The 15,890-nt window shown below is 39.9% G+C and overlaps 2 protein-coding genes across 2 annotated transcripts in view; both read right to left on the reverse strand.

The window, feature by feature from the left end:
* The window catches only part of RFTN2 (raftlin family member 2), a 66,652-nt gene extending 53,029 nt beyond the window's left edge, over positions 1-13,623 (reverse strand). Inside the window, exon 1 of the mRNA XM_008538908.2 lies at positions 12,504-13,623. Coding sequence (XP_008537130.1) covers positions 12,504-12,642 — 139 coding nt within the window. The 5' untranslated portion in view covers positions 12,643-13,623. The remainder of the gene's footprint in view (positions 1-12,503) is intronic.
* A 146-nt stretch (positions 13,624-13,769) lies between these two features.
* Positions 13,770-15,890, reverse strand: part of BOLL (boule homolog, RNA binding protein) — a 96,013-nt gene continuing 93,892 nt past the window's right edge. The window contains exon 11 of the mRNA XM_070580497.1: positions 13,770-13,901. Within this exon, the coding sequence (XP_070436598.1) occupies positions 13,824-13,901 (78 nt within the window). The 3' untranslated portion in view covers positions 13,770-13,823. The remainder of the gene's footprint in view (positions 13,902-15,890) is intronic.

Raw genomic sequence — 15,890 nt, forward strand, 5'->3', positions numbered from 1 at the left:
AGAAGGCAAAATTTATGTTTCAAAATGTCTGAAAGAACTTTCACTATTTGTACAAAATAGAATTACTAAAAGATAAGAAATTAGTGAGTCAGAGTTTAATTGATGCCTTTTTTCTTTCCAAGTGGTACATAAAGTAGTGGTGTGCTTCACAATCACAAACAATAGTGTTTTGGAGTCAGGGAAAATTAGTTAATTATGTAGGAAAAAAGTGGTTGCAAATACATTGGCTAAGAGAATGAGGATTTGAAGAACTCTTGGTCTTGTGGTATAAATGTCCCAAAGTTAAAAAAAAATCTGACAGGGGTAAACTCTTAGTTCTTTCCTTAAGTTCAAAACGGAGAATGAGAGAAATCTGATTGAATGTATGTTCATGTGGCGGGGGGAGTGGGAACCCTGGAGGCTCTGGCTGACCACAGGCAAATGATGTAAGCAGTTAATCTAACCTGACCATGGGCCATCTGAATGGAAACTGCCCCCATAGGAAGGGGGCTCACTGAATTCCATGCTGAGCAGATCATCATGGTATATTCCCTGCTTAGTTTCTTCTCTTTCACATTCATCACTACCTAGATAATAATCAGAATACACTAGTATGTTCACCTAATTATCTTATGTAATGTCTGCCTCCCTCACCAGAATAAGACTTCCATGGAGCCTGGGATATTCATGTCTTGCTCACCGCTGTATTGTTGTACCTAAAACAGTGCCTATGGCATTGATGCTCAATGTCAGTTAAATGAATAAGTGAATTTTGTTCAATTTAAGAGCCAAATTAGAGATGAGCTGGCATATGTTTATATGAAAGTGTGTTCAGGACAGTGAGGGGTCTGAAGACCCTGACAGGTGTCCTTCAACCATGTGCCAAATAATAAGTGAGGAACAGGATGCCATCTGAATGTATTTTAAGGGCTGTCACACAGAAGAGGCTGGCAATTGAGGAGGTAGGTACACAGAGGAGTATTCACCCAAACTTTAGGAGGCAGGGCAGAATAGGACTGTGGCGTGCTCAGTTCTTTAAATATAATATAAAGATATACAGCAAAAAATTAGAGGTGAGAGAGATTTTTGTCCCACTTAACTGGAAAGCAGACTACCAGCAACCTCAAAAATCTAGTACTCAAATAACCACGCAACTTATAAAAAGAGTTCTTAAAAAGCCCATCCACTTTTTCTGTAAGAGAGGCATGAAGCCACCCTCAGCTCCCCTTTCTACCAAGTGTGGGTTGGACTTAAGTCTTCAAGCATACTTTCACAATTTTTGTCATAACTGAGTACCAGTTGCACTTTCATGTCCTTACTTTTTTTTTTTGCTGAGGAAGATTAGCCCTGAGCTAACATCTGTTGCCAATCTTCCTCTTTTCGCTTGAGGATTGTCCCTGAGCTAACATCTGTGCCAGTCTTCCTCTATTTTGTATGTGGGACGCTGCCACAGCATGGCTTGATGATTGGTGTGTAGGTCCGCACCCAGGATCTGGACCCATGAACCCTTGGCTACCAAAGCAGAGCATGCAAACTTAATCACTACGCCACTAGGCTGGCCCCTTGAATTTTTTCTTTTAATTTTCATTTTAAACTTAAATTCATTTCAGAAAGAATTTATATCTCTCATATAACCATAAAAACAGAATCACCACAAGTATAAAGTTGTCATACAATGAAAAGAAAACACTAATTAGATTCTAGCTAGGTATCGTTATCTGCCAAAGACTCTGAGTCACGCTCTGCTCTCTCTTTGTTGAAAAGGAAAATCAGCCATTCGAGAGATGTTGAAGATATAAAGAACTGAAAAGGGCACAACTTTCAGTCTGCGAGATCAATGTCATTTAATTCTGTGTGTACAACTTAAAAGCACCTCCTGTCCAATGCAAAGACATTTGGTGGAGGCTTGGAGACCCACTGGGGTAGAAGTAGCAAGGGTACAATGATAGGAGCAAAAGGGACGGGTGACTTTAGAAGAAATAAAATGAATTATAAAACTAGACAAAAGAACTATAAAACCTTTACAGTCTGGGGTCACTTAAAGGGCTTTCCACACTTCATCAGCCAAAATCGATAATGATAATGAAATCATCCTGTCCATCTACTGTTTCAGAACACGGTTTTCAAAGGCAAAGTTATGCAACATGTTAAAAGCAATCACCAAGAGGACAGCTATAGGAGAGTGACGTTGGGGCTTAGATGTTCCTGTTCAGGCAGAGAATATATTTCTAAGGAACACCTCATTCTGTGGTGATGTTAGAGAAACTTTGGTCAACGGAATAAATCCAGCTTTTCTGGTCTAATCCACATCCTTTTACTCTCAATAAAGTAAGGTTACTGTCTCCAGTCTCAGTGCAAAAGAAATGTTTATGCATGAAACACACATACTCACACACACATGGGAGTTCCGGGAGGAATGACAAACTGAGACATCCAGAAAAGTTACAAAGGGAGAAAAAAAAATACTGAACATCCACACTAACAAGCCTAAGTTTATGTAAAGATCACGTTCATTTTGGGCCCAGTGCTCTAGATTAATTATTCAACCATCTCAAGTGTGCATCTTCTTCTATCAGGAGGTCTGTGTCTTTTGACAAATAGCACTCAGATTGATTTGACAATTATGGTAAGTGCTTAAAAAATACTTATTAAAGGACAAGCAGAATGAAAAATTAGATGTAACATCAACCTATTCCATTCAGAGCTCCAGGGTGCTCATGGAGCAGCAGGGTGGAAAGGAGACTCTGGACCATACTGCCCGCATCCAGATCCCCGCTCTGCCACTTGCCAGCCTGGCAGGGTGCTGTGCACCACGTGCCTCAGTTTCACCAACTGCAAAGTGAGAAGAATAATAGAATCCATCCACTAAGGCTGTTAGGAGGACTAAATAAGTTAATACTGGTTTCTAGAAAGTCTCTGGCCCGTAGTCTGTGCTACACAATTGTTGGCCACTTGTTAAATAAAATAAGGTCCTCCTTGTGGAAAGAAAGGCAATAGACTATTCTCACTTAGAGCATTAGGCCCTGGAAGCAAATGGCCTGGGTTCAAATCATGGTTATGCCATTTCCTAGATCTGAAACAAGTTACTTTGCCTGAGACAGGGGTAATGATAGTACTAACTTCACAGAGTTGCTCTTACAGGAACTGTAAAACACCAGCCCAGTGCCTGGCACAAAGGAAACACTCAGACATCAGGGATGTGCCCGTCTGTTGGTGGTCCAGTTTGGAAAAGACAGTTTCAGAGTCTCAGAGATAAGTCACTGTTGGTTTAAAAAATCTCCAGAAAGAAGATGATTGTAGAGATATGGATTTATTCCAAAATCATGGCCTGGCTCCCAACCTGTAGCACTCTAGGTCAGAGGCCCCTAACTCATGCCCTAGATCTCAGGTCCCTAACTCACACTCTAGGTCAGAGGCCCCTAACTCATGCTCTAGGTAAGAGGCCCCTAACTCACACTCTAGGTCAGAGGACCCTAACTCATGCTCTAGACCAGAGGTCCCTAACTCACACTCTAGGTCAGAGGCCCCTATCTCATGCCCTAGATCTCAGGTCTCTAACTCACACTGTAGATTAGGTCTCCTGAGCTCACATTCCAGATCAGGAGTGCCTAACTCACACTGATCTGCTACACTGAGTCCCTGACTCAAATGCCCAAAGCTACCAGGGAGCTTTGCTGTGCTGGAGGAGGCTGTGGGCCCTGGAGAATACTAAAAATCTCATCCAAAGAGCATAACGGCCCCGGCCCAGTGCTGCCCGGTGCTTCGGGAGCTTCTAACCTGAAAGAAAACTCCCAAATCCAGATTCTTATGTAACATCTCCCAATTTTTAAAAGTGATGGTTAACCCAAATATTTTACCACTGTACACACCAAGTGAGACCTGTCTGAAGGCTGAATATGGCCCAAGTCTCACTGGTTTGCAACTTCTGCTCTGGGTCATCCCAGCAATTCTGTAGACCAGAGCTTGCCCGGGTCCAGGCCAGGCCACCTAGACCATCTTGGACTGTGTCCAGCATCGTAGGACACAGAGAGAGTGGTCCAATTCTTCCTCAAGTAGGGACAGGAGGATGATGGTGGTAGGAGGGCTGGGGTTCACTCTGTTAACAAATTGTCTTTCTTTCTACATTGGGACTTGCTTTAAATACCCCAGCGTCATTCAAGAATGGTAAACCCAGGAGGAAGAAGAGGAAAAATAAGTCTGGGAATACTGTTGAGCACTTCCCTTCATATAATTACCTCAATTCCTTTTTTTTTTTTTCCTTTTTCTCCCCAAAGCCCTGGGGTACATAGTTGTATTTTTTTAGTTGTGGGTCCTTCTAGTTGTGGCATGTGGGATGGCGCCTCAGCATGGCCTGATGAGTGGTGCCATGTCTGCACCCAGGATCTGAACTGGCGAAACCCTGGGCCACCGAAGCAGAGTGTGAGAACTTAATCACTCCACCATGGGCCGGCCCCCCTCAATTCTTCTTCTTCTTTTTTTTTTTTTGAGGAAGATTGGCCCTGAGCTAACATCTGCTGCCAATTCTTCTCTTTTTGCTGAGGAAGACTGGCCCTGAGCTAACATCTGTGCCCATCTTTCTCTACTTTATATGTGGGACACCTGCCACAGCATGGCTTGCCAAGCAGTGCCATGTCCACACGCGGGATCTGAACCAGTGAACCCGGGCCGCCAAAGTGGAACGTGGGAACTTAACTGCTGCGCCACTGGACAGGCCCCTCAATTCTTAATAATATTTTAAACTGTGCTCAAAAGAGACTGAAAGCCTGACATAGTTTAGAGATGTGAGGAAGGGAAGAGCTGCACCCACAGAGTGAGGAATTTTCATCGGTGCTTACCAGAGTGAACAATTACATCTCCATGATAGGCTCAGTGATAGAGGCCACGCCTTTGATTTGAGGTCCTTACTCTGGGGCAGTGATATCAGAGTCTCTACTGTTTTTTAAACACAGGAAATTAAGGGGGAGGTGGTGGTTGTTTTGGCTAGAATGTGAACAGCACAGGCGGCTAGCAGCAGCTGCAAGCCATCTTGCTCTTCTCAGCTCGCCAACTACCATCAGTTCTTTGAGAGAAGGAACAAATGGTGCTGTGTGCAACATTAGTGGGTGTGGTTGGTTACTGTTAAATTGATGCTACACAATTTGTAAGTTTCACTATACCTTACAGGGCTATTGTGAAGAACTGAGGAAAGCAAGCATTTTGTAATTGCTTTGAAAACTATACAAACGCAAAGTTGATTTTTATGATTAAAATCGAAACATCCTGAATGTTCAGCAAGATTCTATCATTTACCCTCATAGTTTCTAAAATAAACTATCAATAGACCTTTTTATGCTCCTTTGCTTAAAAGTTTCATAGACAAAGATCAAATTTTAAAAATAGAAAAAGTTATATTCCAGTATAAAGCTAAGAACTTGTTCAGTGCAAAAAACTTTGCTCTGATGATGTAACTCTATGAAATAGTCCAAGATTGATATGCATTTTTGAAATATTTATGAAACATTGTTTCCTTAGGTAAAAATACAATGTGCAGACCCCGTTAAGTAATTTTACCATATTTTCAAAAGGGAACAGACTGTCAATCTCCATATTATATCTAGCAATTATAGTAAAAACTAATAAGTAACATATACCAAGTGCATATTTTGTTCCAGGCTCTATGCAAAGTGCTTACATGCCTAATCTTTCTTAATCCTTACAAAAACTCCATAAAGTGGATTATTCTCAGATAAAGAAACTCAGGAAGAGACAGATTTGGTAACTTGCCCGAACTGCTAGTAAGCAAAGGACAAGGTTGTGACCGAACCAGACAGAATGACTCCAGAGCCAGTATACTCTGGTGCCTACAGGCAAATACAACTTCATTGATTTGGGTGACGTTAATTCAGAATTTGTGAAAACTCAGACATGAACTGGGCTAAAGCTTTTGGACTATAATAAATTGTTAAGCAACTTAATGTATGGATATTAAAAGGAGTATCTAGTTTGCTCTATTTGTCAAAATGTTTTAAATTACTTAGAAATATAAACTACTACATAAACAACATCCAAATTATATAATGTTCTATGTTTTCAATGAAAGCTGCCATCTTTGTAGTCACTCATGAATATATTTAACTGAAGTAATATAACTGCACTTTTTAAATACACTAAAACTCTATTGAACTATAGAGTTCATTGCTAAAGGCAGGTAGACGGAAGACCAAATCACGACCATTTCAAACTCTGGCGGCCTTTGCCTTATTGCTGCCTCCTTCACGTGCTATGCTCCACCCATTGCTGCTTTATTCATGGTTCCCAGAGAGATCATAAAAGTTCTCTCACTTCTGAGTCTGTACATATTGTCTTTCAGCATTGTCTTCCTACTCAGTCTTTTTTTAACCTTTTTAAAAATTGTGGGTGGGGGTAGAAATGTAACATACCAAAAAAAAAATACACAAAACATACTTAAAACCACCATCCAATCAAAAATTGGAATGCGGGGGCACTCCAGAAGGCTCCCATTTCGCCCTTTCCATCACAATCCCCTCTCCCTGACTGTCATGGTCACCCCTTCCTCGCTCTTCTTTTTAGTTGACTATCCAAGAATGTATCCTTAAACACTATAGTTCAGGTTGCCAATTTTTTGCGCTTTATGTAACTGGAATCACACAGTACGTACTTTTCTGTCTGTCTTCTTTCACTCAGCATTATGCTCGTGAGTCACCTTGTGTCGCTGTGTGGTTGCAGTTGGCTTGTTTTCATTGCAGTATAGTAGAGGTTGGCAGAGTACTGCCCACAGCCTGTACTGTTACGTAGGGTTTGTTGGCCCCACAAGGTAGAGCTGAGTAGTTGTGACAGAGACCACATGGCTCACAGAGCCTAAAATATTTGCTCTCTGGCCCTTGACAGTAAAAGTTGCTGACTTCTGCAGTATAGTGCTCCATTGTGAGAGTATACCGCAAGTTATTCTTCCAGGCTCTTGTTCTGAGATTTCTGAGTTGTGCAAACTTTTGGGTTATTACAGATAATACTTCTATGAACATTCGTGTATGTGCCTCATGGTGCACATGGGCACATGTTTCTGTTGGGAATATCTTCAGTTAAGTAGATAATGCCAAAGTATTTTTTTTCAAAATGGTTGTACCAATTTACCAACACCAGGTATTAATAGTCTTTTTAAACGTTAGCCATTTTGGATGATTTGTGGTGGTACCTCACTGTGGATTTAACATGCATGTTGCTGATTACTAACGAGGTTGAGCATAATTTCAGATGTCTACTGACTATTTGGATTTCCTGTGTGGTGGGCTAGCTGTCCAAGTTTCTTCTCTATTTTTCCGTTGGGTTTTCTTTTCCTTACTGATTTGCGTTGATTTTCCTACCGATTTTCCTTATTGATTTTCAGTTGTATTTTATATATTCTGGATACAAACCTTTGTCTAAGTCCACTCATTCTTTAGATCTCAGATGAGGTGGCACTTCTTTTAAGGAGTCTTTCTGGATCATCTCACTAATCAGGTGGACGTGCTCTTCCTTCTGCTCCAATAACCCTCAGGCTTCCAGCACAGCCTGAGTCACAGTGTATGGTGTACGCAGTGTAACTGGCTGCTTGTTTACCAGTGTCTCTCAGTAGGATGCAAGTTCATAGAGGGCAGAGTCTAGGCTCTATTTATCTTTGTAACCTAGCTCTTAGCTCAGTAGGTGCTCAGTAAGTGTTAGCTCAAAGAACGAATAAATGTCTACCCAGATATAAGAAGTATATGCAGGAAAAAATCCAACATAATGCAGATTGCCGATAGAAATGAGTATGTATTTTCTCCCAACATCAGTATTTATTTGAGTCAACTGTAATCTATTATCAGAGGTTCCCTCCTCCCTCAGGACAGAATGGGATCCTTCTCTCCCACAATAGTCTGAATTTGTCAGGTTTTATCATTTTTCTAAACCAAAATATCTCACCATTTCAAACATAACAGAACTCCTTATGTAGTTTTTTCACCTGGTTAGGAATTTGGGCTAGGCACCATGACAGAGATTATGTTGATGCTTGACTAAATTTAGTCATTTTAATTATTAATTTCTTTTTATGTAGCACTTTATACTTCAAAACTTTTTGACTGCTTGAGAAAATGCCCAAGAACTTCTTAGATTCAGACAGACATAGAAAATTCAGCTGGACTCACCTTTCCCTCCTTCTTTTCTTGATTCCTTCCTTCCTTTCTCCCTCCCTCCCTCCCTTCATTTCTTATCCTTCATTCATCTCTTGTTGATTTTTAATGCATTCTCTTCAGTGTTGCATCTTCATTCTTCTTGAAAGTTCTCTAGTATTTTAAATTATTGACCACTTCTTGCTTTTTGGAATTCTCCCTTTCCTGGTGTTCTCTGGTGCTACACAGACCTGATTGTCTTCATTCTCTTGTCATTTTTGTTGTGTTGTCCTCAATACGGCCAAATATGCCTGATGCCTCAGCCCAAGACACTTACGCTCTGCCCATATTCCCTCTCTGTAAGACTGTATCAATTCATTTCCTCCTAGAAATCACCCTCTGCAGCCAGGCATCTGTAACTGTCCCTACCAGGATGTTCCACTGCCACCTCGGACGCAGCACACCTGTAATGGAATTGCTCTCACTACACACTGACTCTCTCTGGGCGCCCCTCCTGCTGGACGGGGCACCACTATTTCCACAGTTACTCAGGCTCAGAACAGGGAAGTCACCCTGGATTCTTCATTCTTTCTGTCCCCTCACTTCCAGCCAGCCACAGGCTAAGTAAGTTCCTCCTTCCTAACATCTGTTATATTCACCCCTTGCTTCCATACTTATTGCTGCCCCCACATGCAGGTCCTGCTCGTCATCAGCCTCGACCACTACAAGCAGTCTTCTAACCTTTCTCCTCACTTTCATCTCCCCCCACTCAATCATACATTAATCTTGTAAAAACACTTCCCTATACCTATCAGATACGTGTTCAAAAGCCTTTACAGCTATTTATTCCCTATAGAATCAAGGAATCACTCCTTAGCCAAGTCAGAGCATTCCGTACTCCATTTATTTCCAATCTTATTTTCTGCGTCTCTCCTACAAAACCCTTGAATGTGCCTCAACCTCTTAATCTTCTGACTATCTAAGCCCTACTTCTTTTTCAGGGTCAAAGTCCTAATTCAAGTTCCAACTGATCCTATTCAAAATTGATTTTTCCTTTTCCTGACACCTGTTGTATCTTGTATTGCAATTTTTCATTCATTAATTCAACACAGCTTATTGGCCATCGGTCACATGTCAAACACTGTGCCAGACACAGGGAACACAAAAGTGGATGAGATATATTTCTTGACCTTCAGGGGTTCAGAATCTTGTTCAGTTTGACCAATTAGAATGTAAACTACTTCAGGGCAGAAACTATGTCTTATTCTTCTTTATATTTCCAGTAATTTCAGCATCTTCTACAGAATACATACATCATATGTATTTATTGCTGCTAACTGTGATGATAAAAGACAATGAGAGTTTCTTGTTCTACTAATAAGGAAGCAAGCCAGAGGCCAGCAAAATTTTACTCAATTCATTTTACATAATTCTACTAGAAATTCAAATAAGGAAGCTGCCATCTGTCCTAGTGTTGGGGTTTTAGTATTGTAGAAACTCTTTTTAATCATAAAGCTATACATGCTCTAAAAATCCTTCAGGCTATTGTTATTCAGATTGTCTTCTGGGACAATATAAGGAGGTAAACGAACACTTTTGGGTCATTTGCAGTTAATTTTTTGTTAAGAAAGTCTGTAACACACTAATGTATACATTCACATACTTGCTCATAAATACACATATATAGACTACTATACAAGAATCCACAAAACATCACAAAAATTGTGGTGAAATCTCACTAGTGCAGTTGGGAGCCCAGGCATGAAGCCAGGAGGGATAATAATAGCTAATTTTTACTAAGTGCTTTTTAAGTGCCAGGCACCTTTTCAAGTAGATTATCTTGTATTGCCCCCTTTAATCCTTAAAACAATTCTATTATGTAAGCACCATTAGAACCCCCATTTTACAGATGAGGAAACTGAGATATAGCAAAGTTTACAAACTTGGCACAGTTAGTGAGCGAAAGCTCCTAGATTCAGAACCCACGAACTTTGACTCCAGAGCCTTATGTGCTTAATGCCTATGCTATTATTTCTCTCTTAGAGATGTAAATAATGGCTCAAAGTGCCACTTTCCTCAAAAAAGAAAGTGTGGAGAAGGCAGAGAGAGAGAGAGAATGGAACTGAATGGGAAATAAATAAGTTGTTCAAGATAATTATAGCCACCATAACACAGGATACTGGAAATTTCAAAGCGTCTCTTCCTCTTGCCCCACTGGGACTTTACTCTGTCTCATGCCCTCTGTTTGGAAAAACAAGGTAAGAGACAGGCTTATCATGAGCACGCACAGCTGTCACCAGGCCATTTTGCTTCCTAAGTGTTGCTTCTTGCATGGTGGCCTCTGAGAGGCAGGAGGTGCCACTACTCAGTCCTCCTTAGAGCAATCCCAGGACAATTGCAGTGCTAAATGGGGTTGGTGTGGTTTAGACCCCTGTGACTCACTCCTCTATGGGCTGGAGTGGCAGGTGGAGGTCAGAGACAACAGAAGACAGGAAGGTGGTTTGTGAGCTGGGCTGATGCTGAGTCTGGGCTTCTCAGACAAAGGCAAAGACAAAATCAAAACAAAACCCATGTGGAAGAACTGGAGAGAAGAGGGGCACCAGGAGACTGGGCATCTGGGCCAGAGAGGCACCAGGTGCAGCTTTAAAATCCACGTCTGCTGTCTGTGCTAGCATCTGCCCACGACGCCCATGCTCACACTTCACACTGTAGCCCTCTGCGACCTCCCCCCAACACCTAGAGGGGAAGGTGGAAGCGACTCTCCTCTCACACAGAGAAGGGCTTCTGGTGGTAACAAACCAAGTGACTTCTGAAGAAAGCTGTAGATCTTTCTGATCCAAGGATGACTGTGTTTATACAAATTTGTTTGAGATTTTTAACGTTACTGGAAATAAGTAAATTGGAAAAAATTGTTGAGTTACTTTAAGGCCTATGACCCCAGTGAGGATCGTGCAGCAAATCTTAAAGTGCAGATCAAAATGGCTCTGGTCTAAAGTTTATGAATAGACAAGGTTTTAGGTTAAGGAGAATGTGTTTTTGTGTCCTATGGATTTACAGAAACTAGTTCTAACAAATAACTGACAAGGACAATCAATGGAGAAAACAGCAATCACAAATATTTTCTCAAATGGTGGTTTTTGAAAAAGCATAGAAAAAAAATTCACATGATTGGTTACTTCTCTGATTATCACCATTATCATAATCTTAACTTTCATAATTAAAAAGAAAATTTAGAATATTGACACTTTTTCCGTTGGTAGCCTTAGCCTTAGATAGAAATGGAAATGTGAATATGTGAAAAGTATAGATTTTGAGTATGTCCCTCAAAGGGTGTTTGCTTACTGGCTAGCTCAATTTTTGACAAAGAAAAATGGGCTGCTCTTGCTTCTTGCACAAAGATGCACTGTTCACGGAGCAAACCAAAAAATGGAGAATTTGTGTTTAAGTTGAAAAGAAACTAAGATAATATCCAACATGATAATTTACTTAGTATAAACTTTCTATTAACTGATAAAATGTGCGGCTTATTAGAATGAAAAATATAACTTTGTAATAAGAACTTGAAATGTTGATATATGGAAATTCTAATAGCAAGCAAGACACTGTTAATTTCCTTTTTAGTACTCCATAACTGAAGATATAGTTCTGCTTTTCAAAACTCAGTTTTATCCATGCAGTTGTACAGTACGCTAAAGTTCCCAAAAGAAGTGAGGCAAAGTGTTTATGAGTTCGAGCTGCCTCTGCTCCTTCCACAGGGCTGCCATCTGGGCTTGTTTATTTGTGTTTCCAACTTTCTGGAACAGAGAGTTTCTCTGTTAGGGACAGGGCACCAAGCAAAGGAAGTGTCTTACAGAAGACTGTCTTTTTTCTTATTTTTTACTGTATTTCCAAACTTGAAGTTTAGTTTGGTCAAAAAATATCAGATGACTAGCACAATCACAGAATTTAACATGGTTGGGAACCTCAGAATTATCTTAGCAAACACGCTTCCACATGATGCAAGTAATATTTCCAACACGCTACCTTCTCGTGTCTTTCATATCTTTTTCAAAACACAAACTGTCAATAAGGCTATAGCTTTTTGGCCTGGAAATCAAACATTTTTCATAGATCTTTCTACAAATAAGCATTTGATTTAAAAGTGAAGTAAATATTTCCAAACAGTTTTTCTAATTTCATAAAGTACATTTGAGCCATATTACAGAAAAACAAAGCAAACGAAACAAAACAAAAATCTTTGAAAATATAATTAAGAAACAAAGCATTATTGTTCGATTGATTATGCAATCTGATTCTCAAGTACAGTTTAAAAACTCACAAACCAACACTTAAAAAAAACTAGTGGTCCCTTATATTTGAAACATTTCATTTAACAAATAAAATAGAGGCAAAAAGTACCTTGTAAAGTAAAATCCAGCAATACATATTCGTAAGCAAATTCTGTCTTTGTTTCCACTTGCGGTCTCTTCAGGGTAGAAAATATTTTTCCAGGGCTGCTATCATCAGGGTCTTCCAGCTTCCTAAGTCCGCACCCCATGGCAAAATCTGCAAGGAATTAAATTGCAGGACAGGGGAGGGAGGGCAGCAAATTCTGTTGTTTAAGCTGCAAAAAGAAAGTTACAGACTTAACTGCTTTGATTTTTTCAGCTAAACCATAGGTACTCAAAAAGAAAACATCTGAGTCCGAAGAAAGGAACTGGAGACTTTTTCTATCCATTTTTCTGTAACGTCGTCGAACCCATGATGATTAAGCTACAGCTCCGGGAGGCTGGGCTCGATCTTAGGAGAAACATGCAAGCTGCTACAACTTAGCGGAGAATTTCCATGCCACGTCAATTTGCAGCCAGCCCCCTACCAGAGTTCTGTCGCTCAGGGCACTCGCAGGGCTTTGTCTATCCCAGTTGGCTGGGTGATAAAAGAGGTGTCCAAAAACGGAAATAAAAAGGCAAAAGTGCAACTTAGATGGAATTATCTACAGGGAGAGGATATATTCAGACACGGGGGCATGCAATTCTTTCTCTGTTTTCTCTTTTCCTTCTTTCTGTGCCCACCCCCTCCTTCCTCCCCGCTACTACCAAGAAAGCAGAGAGAGAGAGAGAGAGAGAGGGAGGGAGGGAGGGAGGGAGGGAGGGAGAGAAGGAATGAAAAAGATGGATTCTCAACATGGTTGGAAACAAAAATCATTTCCAGAAAGGAAGTCAGCTTTATGAGGAAACTGTTTCTGGAATCTAAAAGGCGAAAAGTAAAGTTTTTTAAAAAAGCAAACACTTTAGTTTTTAGGCAGCGCTTTTGAGCATTTCTTTCCACATGAAGATTTTTTTTGGTTGGAAAAATTATATACTAATTAAAACTGCCAAATATAAAAAATTTATATTAAAGTATTTTAAGAAAAAGACTTTAATTGCAAAGGAGAGATAGTTTCTGTGGATGATTAGTTTTCCCAACATCCTTACAGTTTAAAATATTCTACTATTAGAAGACTTATGATAAAAACCAATAACACTTCTACAGGTCCTGAAGTATCTTTAATTTTGGAGAAAAAAGCCAAAAAACTGACCATTTGGTTCACCCAGTCTTATAAATTGCCATTTACCTGCAGTCAAGAACAATTTCTAATGGACCAATTGTAATGAGTGTTCATTGCATTTTACCATTTACAGGTCAGGTAGTATGGTGCACTCATCAGAACCATGAGCCCTGGAATCAGACTGCCCGGGTTCAAATCCTGCTTCTAATGCCTGTTAGCGATGTGATCTTGGGCAAGTTACTGACCTCTTCACGTTTCAGTTTCCTCCCCTATAAAATGGAGTTAATAATAGGACTTACTTCATAGGCTTGTTATGAAGGTTGAATGAGATAATCTTATCTCATATCTTAACACCATGCCTGGCTAATAGTACAAAATAAATTTGCTAATGTGCTTATATTATAAAACAGGGTTGAGAGCAGTAATAGAAAGGAAGTGATTCTGCCACCACTCCCATTATTTACAAAATAAACCCTGATCACATTTCAGATTTTAGAGAACACAGCATGAAAAGATTTTTCAATTATATTGAAGAGTGCACATGAAAACTCTCAAAGAGGGGATGGATTATATAGTTTGTAGATCACTATGACCTCTTGTTTCTGCCTTTTGCGTATTTGTCTTTAAATAGTTTACTTCTCAGAAGTGTTTTTAACAGAGGAAAATTCCATAGTCCTTCATTTTCAAGGATGAGCATGGGTGGCGGTAAGAAATTTCTGGGTAAGTTTGGCTAAAAAGACAGTAGCTTCTGACCCAGTGTGACTCATTTGACCATTCACAGTGCTTTCATCCCTGTCGTTTTTCAGGTCCTCTTTTGTATGATGGGCTGTGAGCTAGTGGATGACAGAAATGGAATATTTGAAGTTCACTTGTCCTTATTGCAGTGCCTAGAAGATTATTTATTAAATCATCATTATATTTATTAAGCACCAGCCATATTCCAGGCATTGACCTAGATGCTGGCTGGGTACATAAGATGACTAAACATGGCCTCTGCCCTAAAGAAATTTATGGTTTATTGGGGAAGACAGACTTATAAACAGATGATTTCAATATGATTTGGTAGCTGCAGAGATAGAAGTATACATAGGATGCTAAAGAACCCCAAGAAGGGGACTCCAACTTAGCTTTGAGGATGATATATGAGCTGTCTTGAAGGATGAATATGCATAAGATGGATAAAGAAAGGTGGGGAGCATGTGCCAGGAAAAGGGAAAAGTATGAGCCATGTCACGGATTCCTGAAACAGTATGGCATGTACCTGAGGGAACATGAAACAGTTGAGAATTACCAGAACATAAAACTTGAAAGAAGACTAAGCTGAGTAAGTAAGTGAGGGAGGCCAGAGCTAAGTTGTAAGGGGTCTTATATGCCATACAAAGGGAATCTTGACTTTATGTTGTAGGCAACAAAGGAGAATCAAATAATTATGGAAAAATAAAGGAAGAATTTGAAGTAGACAAGCAGCATCCGTTTCTATTTGTGAAGGGTCACTAGGGCTGCTTTGAGGAAGATGGTCTCAGTGGGAGCGAGAATGGAGGGAGATCAGAGTACTGCACCCGTCCAGTTGAAGCTGAGGGAATACGGCGCATCACGTCCTTAAAGGATTTCCATCGTCATTACTCAAATAAACTATAGTTCCTTTAGTTCACAAATGAGCCACCGCATAATCATTTTTCTTTCCAAAAGTCCAACAAATAAAATTTTACTTATTTCAACAACACAAACCATATATCATTTTGGCAGACATTCCTGCTATTTTAACAATTATATGGGATTTCCTTGTATTTATTACTACAATGCTTAACAAGTAACATTTTGGCTATTTTAAAATTTTTTATGGTGAAGATTTTTGTAAAGATTACTTTTTTCCCCACTTTGTATTATTTCCTAAATACTTGGATTCTACTTCATATATGGTCAAAGGAAGTAGTTTACATAAAAGGAAATCAGTTAGAAAGTAATAAGAAATTCTATTACTTATAGAAATACGTGTTGGCCATAAAACTGTTTAAGGTATTAACCTTTTTATAGAGATCTCTCTCTCTCTCTCTTTCTGTAGAATCTTGAGGAAGATTGTCGCTGAGCTAACAACTGTGGCAATCTTCCTCTATTTGCATGTGGGATGCCCCCACAGCATGGCTTGATGAGTGGTGTGAGGGTCCATGCTGGGCTGTGAACCCCAGGCTGCTGAAGTGGAGCACGTGAACTTAACCAGTAAGGCACGAGGCCAGGCCCTATTTTTTTCCTTTAAAAGT

Source organism: Equus przewalskii, chromosome 17 (genome assembly GCF_037783145.1).
Source record: "Equus przewalskii isolate Varuska chromosome 17, EquPr2, whole genome shotgun sequence".
NCBI lineage: Eukaryota > Metazoa > Chordata > Mammalia > Perissodactyla > Equidae > Equus > Equus przewalskii.